General features: G+C 37.2%; 1 protein-coding gene across 1 annotated transcript in view; it reads right to left on the bottom strand.

Moving 5' to 3' along the window:
• The window catches only part of LOC144964467 (uncharacterized), a 9,711-nt gene extending 1,146 nt beyond the window's left edge, over positions 1–8,565 (bottom strand). Inside the window, exons 1-6 of the mRNA XM_078898805.1 lie at positions 8,479–8,565; positions 5,928–6,045; positions 4,116–4,156; positions 2,762–2,879; positions 595–629; positions 92–209 (exon numbers count right to left, since the gene is read on the bottom strand). Coding sequence (XP_078754931.1) covers positions 92–209; positions 595–629; positions 2,762–2,879; positions 4,116–4,156; positions 5,928–6,045; positions 8,479–8,539 — 491 coding nt within the window. The 5' untranslated portion in view covers positions 8,540–8,565. The remainder of the gene's footprint in view (positions 1–91; positions 210–594; positions 630–2,761; positions 2,880–4,115; positions 4,157–5,927; positions 6,046–8,478) is intronic.
• Positions 8,566–9,514: the final 949 nt, after the last annotated feature.

Here is a 9,514-nt window from a genome sequence, read left to right as displayed (position 1 = left end):
TTAAAGCGATCAATCTAAGAAGTCAAAGTTTCTGCCCAAAACCAAAATTTTAAAATGGTGTTTTGTCTGTGTTCAGCAGACTATGACATACCCCAAATGAATAATGTTTCCATAATTGTTGTGGCCCAAACACGTCATCTGTGCCAGGCAGTGGCCTATGGTGATCACATCTCCAGGTCCATAAACCGTACCATCAAACAAACAGCCCGCTTTGAAAAATATAATAAATAGGTAGAAGATTAATGTTGGATGTTGGACACCATTACTGTTAAAAGCAGACAAAATACATGATTATCATTACAGAAGATTAACACACAATAACAACAAGCAAACAAACAAAATAAACAAAAATATTTACATGCTGGCATTCATGAGGTTTGTAGATATTCACCTCGAGCATGTCTGGTAATTTCTTTTTTTAAATTATTCTTAACACTTCGAATGTAGAAATATACCTGTTTTCAGCAAGACGATTGAAACAACTTGAAGTGACAAACACATCAATATTGACTATCAAAAGTAAATATAACTTTGTTCTCTTTCACAATTTGAAAAAGAAATAAGAATATTTCAATTATCTATAGAAAAACTTACACTGTCCATCGATTTCTCTCTTCTGTTTGCAATCGCTGAAAAATATAGAGAAATTGTAACAGGCATATGTACACAATATATACATGATGACATTTCCATCCACCCATGGCTGAATTAATATTTTGATTAACACCCTTTCCATGACGACTGGGCTGAATCAACCTGTTCAAACTCAATAATTTGACTTTCAATGCAAACTTTTATTCCAAATGTCGGCTAATCCTCAAGCTCAATGAGATTAATGGTATTGCTGACCTGATTTTAAATTTGATTTGCAGGAGGTTGGAATTTTTTAGATACCGTCCTTGACGCCGTGCAAATATTTCCAGGTCTGATAACCGAGCTCATTAAGGGCATTTGACATGTAATGGGCATTATTTTGCGTTGGTTTGAGATTGTTTCAACAAGAACAGTGAGCCCATAATATGTGGGGTTATCAGACCTGAAAATAAGTAACAGTCAGCCCATGACTGGTGGTAACGCTCAGATTGTCTTTTTATGGCGAACTAGAGCGCTATTTGATCAATGGCACTCATCCCTTCATATTATAGAGTATACTTTAGAGCTTTCTGGTCTTTTCGCAAACTTAGCCTGTGTGCATGGTGCTAAATATCTGGTAGTTGTTAATTTGTTTGCCTTTTTGTTTGGCACGGAACAAGATCCATTTCCTGTCTGTGCAAGAATCAAGACTCTCCAGGAAAGAGCCTTCAGGAAATTCTTTGGCAAGAAATTTTCCTACCCCGAATCGTCCCTACATATGTCAGTTTATTCTTTACACAAATATCTCTGTCAATTTTAGGCCTGTGAAATAATTGCCACGTATAATGAAAATCAGCTATTGAAGCACATACAGTAATGGTGGCGACACTGATGTTAAGTTGACTGGGGTTTGTATTTGTGTCAAACTAGGACTGAGATCTCAGTAGATGATAGTTGGTCGATGCATCACAAGCCCAGAATGTTTCCACCACATATATGCCAGTATTTGGTGGAATATGCTGAATGAAATTGGAGCAACACCAAAAAGGAACTAACTTTATCTACCGTTATAATTTCACTGGGCACATGGTACATACATATTGGTCTGATACGAATCCCACACTTTACAAACCTTTTTGGCAGATCTTTTAGGGTTAGGAGTCTACTGATTCTATACATTCCAAAAGTTACGTGGAGATGTGAATTTCCATCAAGATTGGATAGCAGCTCAACTGAGGAACAATTTATCCCAGAATGAAGCAGGTAACCAATAAAAAGTTAATTTCTATAGATTCTGCACCTTTTCAATTCATGCCGTTCATTATTGAACTTTCAATATTTGTGTTGTTTTCAATCCAGGTTTTCATGTTTTCAGTATAAAGACATTCATTGGTATAATGAATGCCATGATTTAAAACCACGATTTATTTAGATAATGTAATGCTCGACGAGCTAGCTTCTGACGCAGATATACAGGAGTAATCAACCCAATCATCAGGAATCGAATAACATTTTTTTTTTAGTATAAAAAGTAGATAGGTGTGTAATCAACCCAGGCGTCTGGGATCAGGGGTAAAATATGTCGTCGGGGAAAGGGTTAACGCGACCTCCAGACGTTTTCTTCTGAATATAAGTATTATAGAGGGAAAATGAATATTTTTACCTCCATGTGTGATGCATCATCATCATCATCACCATCATCATCAGCAGCAGCATGTATGGCAGTGGCTCTATTGGTGAGTCCTCATATCACAAAAATCAAACGATGTTAAGCACGGTTAGTGACCAGATGGGTGGCAGTGATGGTGGGAAATTCTCATCCCGACGTTGTGTCCACGGGTTATGCACTTTATGCACATTAATGTGTGAATAAGTACATGACTAAGGACAATGGCGGATATTTTAAGAGTGTTGGAGTACTAAAGAAAGCTTAACAAGCGATTGGTACTGCATAAATCCATAAATGGAATTAAATGAAATGTAAAGCAATGAGCATGGGAAATCCAGGGAAATGTGGTGTATAAATGTTTCTATCTATTTTTCATTTTATCGTCAGCATCGTTATTATTATCATCATCTTCATCACTATCGTCGTCGTCGTTATTGTCATCATCATCATCATTACACCACCGCCATCACCACCTTCTTCATTGTCATTGTTGAATATATGACAATTTTGATAACTTACGACGCAGGACGAAATGGACTGTAATTGTTGTATCCAAGGCAAGTGAATTCTCCCAGGCATTTTGAGATCGTGATCACATCTCCCTCGCCATACACACGGCCATCGAATAAACACCCATCTGTTCAATCAATATTTCAATAATCGTATTTTAGTTGCAAGATGATATTAATGAAAGTCAAGTTGAATGGTCTGACTTGAACTAAAATTTATAGAAAGGCGACGAGCAAATGGGTCTCCTAACGAAATCCTACAAGACAGTACTAATCCAATTTGGGGCCTTTAACTCTCTCCTTAGTATTCTCCCAAAATGGTAGGCTTACCCAGCAGAAAAATTGTTTGTTTAAAAAAAAACCCACACCATCAAGCAATCTAAAAAACAACTTTATGTTCTTATTAATTAAATCATTCAAACTCTGTGATGTACAAAATAAATATTTTTAAAAAAATGTATAGTGTGTCGTAACAAATGTGACGATTTTGCTGCAGGTGGTAAGCAGAGGGTTAAATACAATGTTTGAATCTTCTTAATAAGTTAAATCACGGGCCCCTCCTTAGTTCTTGGACCAGGGATATGGTCCTACAAAATCTAAACAATTTGACTCGGCGTTTATTTGAATCGAATTGGATTTTGTATACGATTAATCCCTTTTTTGCACACACTACATAATAAATGTGGGGGGGGGGGGGGGGGGGGGGGGGGGGGGGGGGGGGGGTGAGCTTTCATGTAGAGCAATGTCCACCACATATGCTCAAAAGCCCTTTACAAGGTGTCCCAAGTTATCAGCAACACATAACAAATAGACATGGCGCCTATAAAACACTCTTACATTATTTTTTTTCGACAGAGACAACGCTGTTGCCGGCCAGGTATTCACAGATAATCGTACTTAATAGCCTTTACTACACAGAGGGAATCGATCCAGGGACCTAATGGTGCGACTAAGTGGTTAGTGGTATGACACTCGCCTTCGGATCGGAAAGTCCATGGTTTGAGCCCCTCTCTAAGACACGCGTAGTTGTTAAGTCCTTGGAAAAGGTTCTTTACTCGCATTCTCTCGCCGTATTTAGGTGTAATATGATTACCTGGCCATCAACAGCATTGTCTCTGTCCGACAAAAAAATAATGACAACACCGCATTACGTCATGTCTCGCCCAACGTGCTAAGAGTCGCTGTTACCTAGGAACCCCTTGTAAACCGATTTGCGCACGTTTAGTGGAATTGCCCTATATAAATGATCTGTTAAAATATCTCTCAACTGTTTGTAAAAAACATCTTTATAAAGTAAATTCCATTCTTGTGCACTTAAAAAAAATATCCGGATGCCTCTCATAATCTAAATTCCCAACACTTACTTTGCCCATTCACTTCTCGTTTTTGGCGACATCCATTGTGTCTGTTGGTATGTAAAGAAAATAGTAGAATTAACAAGCACTTATTGAAATAACATAATATAGTTCTTACATAGGTCAAATGTGACCATCCGCCACGAAACGGTATTAAGTCAGAATGAACTTGATGCTAAAAATTTAAGAGGTAATCCAACATAGGAAACGTGGTTTATATTTTTACAATGTGTAATTGAAGATAATGAATATTGCTTCTTAACTAGTTAACTGCTTACTCGCGAAGTCCCGGGTTTGAAAGTTTGTTTTTTTTAAATACAAAGACGAGGGTCATTTCAATCGATCGATATTTGAAGGACGAATTTTTTGGCCAGATTTTAAAACACGAGTTTTTCTCCGAGTACGGCAATTAACTGTTTAAACTGGAAAAAAAAGAAGAAATTTCGCATTAATTTCTAGTCATTTTGATTTTAAATTTACATTTTAGTTCTTGTTTTACTCTGACATACATAATACCAGTTTGAGGCGGTCGATCACAAATCTAAATCGTAAAATCTTGACATTCAAAAAGATTAACTCGCCTTATTGCAAAACAAAATTTATAAAAAAATCATTTTATTCACAATCGTAGAAACATTTTTTCTTCAGGATCCACCAATAAGACAGATTTCTCAGCGCCGCAGAAGTGAACAACAGAGACTTAAGAGAAATAAATGAAGCAGGCACGTGTATTGAAAATGAAAATAAATGGAAAAATGAGAGAAGTATCAGAAGACAATAGAGAATAAAAACTTAGTGGTAATGGGAACTGAAATCCGAGACCTAACTAGTGCGGCCGCTAAGGAAGGCTCTACAAGCAACGTCATACCTCTGTCATTTGTCAGAAGTATTTACCTTCCGAATCGGAGCGCCCTCAATAGCTCTGCTATCTTGCTCACGCTAAGATGTATCTTCTGGTCTGAGACTAAACGTGAAGTCCGACTTTCACAAGTGACTAAAACGTAGGCCAAAGTGGGAGTGGATTTGGTCTGGGACTTGTTTGGTAAGTTCATAGAAGAAGGGAATTTTTGAAGTCTTTGACTAAAGTAGGGACTAAGTCCTTAGTATTTTTGTATAAGAATGTGCCCAGACGGAGTCTAATCGCGGATTTTAATTCTAAACTTCGGACCTAAAAGGGAATAAAAGTGTGACGTCAAAAACGGGTTCCAAGCTCATTGGAAGTGTAAAACCAATCTTCCGGAGGACTGGATACTTACCTGATGTAATTGATCTTCTGGTTTCAAAGTGATGGTGTCTTACTTTCTAGTCTAAATATATGCTGGTCGTCAATAAAGGTCATCTATCCTCGCTCTTTAACGCCCTGTAATCCTAAGAATCTGCCTGTGCATCCTGCTACTAAAAATAGTTATGCCACCTTATGATTAAATATGTAACCTATTCATGAGCTTGAGCTTGAGCTTTTATATAGCGCAATATCCATTGAACGTGCTCAAAGCGCTTTACAATATTTCTTCTTTGGGTGATTCCATGAGACAAAGCAGGAAAGAAAAATACAAAAAGAAAAAAACATCCCAAAAAAATCAGTCTTCCTTGACTGGGAATCGAACCTCAGACCGATTACTTATTCTTTTTTGCTTTGTCTGGCACCTTTCATACACACTGTTCAGAACTAAGCGATTTTCATGCATTGGGTTTTTCCTCCGCTTAAAGGACAAGATTCAATCGTTAAAACCTGACATATATAACTGAAAATGTGATTCCATTTTAATGTATTGGATTCTATTCAAAAGTTTATCTAAAATGAATTGTTTTAGATCATACGTGGCATCTCTGATGGGGCTCAGATTGCTGTTTCCAAGACAGGTCATTTCACCGAGGCAGTCAGGGATTGTGATGATATCATCCTTGTGGTAAACCTTTCCATCGAACAGACACCCATCTGACATGACAGCAAGCATAGATAGAATATGGTATTGCGATAATGTGATAAATTTAAAAAAAACAACCAATGTCTGAAACGTTATTTTATAGGGGTGACTGAGATATACGAAACTTGAATTTATAATGAAAAACTATGTCACTTGATCCAAATATTATAATAACAATTCGTATTATAATCTTTACTTGATCTAAGTTTACATGCTTAACCAAAGGCTATGTGGTCTTGTGGTATGACACTCGCTTTCGGATCGGAAGGTCCAGGGTTCGAGCCTCGCGCTCGGCGCATAGTTGAGTCCTTGGAGAAGGCACTTTACTCACATTCTCTCATCGTACTCAGGTGTAAAATGAGTGCCTGGTCGTTAACAGCGTTGTCTGTGTCGATTGTAATATCGCCTAATAGGCGTCATGTCCCGTCCTACATGTTAAATGTTGCTGTTTGTAAAGCGCTTTGAGCACATTTAGTGGATATTGCGCTATATAAAGCTCAATTATTTTTAAAAAGAAAAATTGCAGTTTTATGAAATGTAACAAGCGAGAGTTTCATATTTCTAATATAAAATTTGACAATATTATAGATTTACTTTTAAGAGTCTTGTTAACAAAACACCACACTGAGACGTTGGGTCACAAAAAGTCATTTAGAACCACCACCACGCCCATGATTCCGAAAACTATCATGTTTTCTTTTGAGTAATTGAACAATAGCAATTTCTTACTACCCTTTGGATAGGTCTCTGATCTACTTCAGAGTACTTTCCACAAAACCTGATATAAATCCATGCGATGTTTAGAATCTACGCTTAATTTGACCTTAAACGAGGTCCGGAGTTCAAAGTTCAACTTTTCTTGTCTTTAAGCCCCATCGGTCCATCATCGCAAAGTTCTTAAATCCTCCATGAAACAAACAAACATAAAACACTTGTGTCTGCTCTCTGAATCACGTTAAGAGCTCTGTTGGATGTTTTTGTGATTCCAATAATGCTAATATCTGTAATGCGTTCCATCGTGTATGGTTCTGAGGGGGAAAAACTGAATTTGTGTATTGTTTCTTGAAAATAGTCAATTGGTGGACGTATTTTGATGGTTTGTTTCCTCTTGTTTTGTTTTTATTTGTTTTTATTTTTATGTAGCCTGTGATTTAAGTCACTGGTGAGTCGTTGGCGGATAATTTGTGAAATATTCTAATACAGAACTCTTTGCATCGGTTCTCGAGGTTCATCCTCTATTACACATCTGAGCAAAATCTGTTGGGAAGTAGTTATGCACCTATTTTTTTAAAGGATCCGTAGCCGTTAGTCATAAAATCCTAAGGGTCTTGTGTTGAAAAACGGCATTGCCCCCCCCCCCCCCCCCCCTTTTTTTTTTTTCTTTCTTTTTTTTTCTTTTTTTTTCTTCCAGGAATGGCTGATCTCTCTCTCTCTCTCTCTCTCTCTCTCTCTCTCTCTCTCTCTCTCTCTCTCTCTCTCTCTCTCTCTCTCTCTCTCTCTCTCTCTCTCAACATTTTACAATCATTGGGCAAATACCAGTCCAGTTTCTCCTCTAGATTTTAATTTAAAATCAAACAACAACAAAAGAATTCAAGAGAGAGAGAGAGAGAGAGAGAGAGAGAGAGAGAGAGAGAGAGAGAGAGAGAGAAGAAAGAAAGAAAAGAAAATAATGAAATTAAATAATTAAAGAAAGAAAGAAAGAGTCATTAGAAAAGAAAAAAAACCCTATGTAATTGTACTTCCGGAGGAAAAATTCCAGTTAGACTACTGGATGATATAGATAGAATGCGCTTGGCCAAGGAGTTCACAACATTGCCATCCGGAAGTATAATGGACCAACACACAAACTCTGCGTAACCATGAACTTTTATAGTCTGGTTAATACAGTTTAGTGAGAACAACTCACAAACGCGGATGGCAAAAACAATAACAAAGGCCTGAGTGACGTCATCTGCATACTATCTATAGAAATAAATGACATTGCTGTCATAAGCAACTTCATTCATATCTATACATTGTCGTATAAGCATATTTTTTACATTGAACGTGTATGAATGAATCAAGTATCACACTATATAATAATTATAGTATTAGCTGATACATAACAAGGCTCTTGAAGTGTCAATATCTTGTATAAACACCCCCACCCCTCAAGAAAAAAACAACAAACATTAACTTTTAATCTGAATCATCTTTCCTCGTTATGACTTTTAGTGTCTGGATAACAATAAATCATATATTGTAAAAACATTGAGTTTGATTTTCTTTATCATGTTTCACACGGGTTAAAATAAAGCTTTTTAATATCAATTTAATATACATAAGTGTAGAGATTTAGTGGTAGAGTAAATGAGAGAGAGAGAGAGAGAGAGAGAGAGAGAGAGAGAGAGAGAGAGAGAGAGAGAAAATGTCTGAATGTCTGTAATTGTTAAGAAAATACGCACCGAAAGCATCAATGTCCACAAATACAATTAGTGCAATACTAAGAAACAAAATAAATTCCATTTTCAACTTCTTAATCTAGATACTATGTACAAGTTAAGTAATAATTATCCTGCCAGGAGATTAAACTTTCCATTTTATAGACCATGAAATCTAATCCTTATCAGATGCAACAATTGCGTAATGACCAACAGGATGACCAGCAACAGATTGATTTGGAATTCAGTGAAGGTAAAAGCCAGTAGTGCCAGATGGCCAGAGTTCCTCGTGGCCAATTTTCGACTTCAAAAGTGGCCTAACAGAACCTCATGTGGCCAAAACTATTGGCATTTTGACCCCTTGAAAAACTCATCGAGTTTGATTTAAAAAATGTAATCGACTAAAACTAGAAAAAAATAATGTTATGTAGAAAAAATCATTAAAAATTGAAATTGAAAACAGAAACACGACTGTGTGTAGACCATTGAGGTCAGAAAAGACAGTTACGCAATTATTGATGAATTATATATAGTAGTACCGTTTCGATATCCTTTAAATGGCTATGGACCTAGTCAGTGGCGTAGGGCCTTAAAGGCTATTAAGGCTAAGCCACAGGTCGTCATTGTCTTGAAAGTATGTAAGAATTTAACAATAAAAAGTCACACTTTTAATTTTTCTGTTTCACAAACAATGAAATTCATTGTTGACCTGGTGTTAAAAAACCCTTACAGAGCCTCAAAACTTGAACCAATCACACCGCTTTGAATTTACGACAGCTCGAGTTGTACTCGTGCCCCTGACCAATCAGTACAGCGTGTGGCTTTAAAGGTGGAGAAGGCTTCCAGCCATATTCCCACGGTACAACCAGGCGATGCATTTCACGTTTGCCGTGTGTTGACTGTGGGCATCAAGAGGCATCTTGACGTTGAACTGAGTCATTGTGGCTTTCTTACTCGCAGCCACACACAATGACCTAATTGTTCCATTGATGGCAATCGTGTTGTACCTGTTACCCATCCCTCTTCGAGGCGTGTCAGGCATGTGATATTGAATTCCCCA

The sequence above is a fragment of the Berghia stephanieae genome, chromosome 1 (assembly GCF_034508935.2).
Source record: "Berghia stephanieae isolate SIO BIC M18660-M18661 chromosome 1, UCSD_Bste_1.3, whole genome shotgun sequence".
NCBI classification, from domain to species: Eukaryota; Metazoa; Mollusca; class Gastropoda; order Nudibranchia; family Aeolidiidae; genus Berghia; species Berghia stephanieae.
This window is presented reverse-complemented; position numbering and strand designations above follow the sequence as displayed.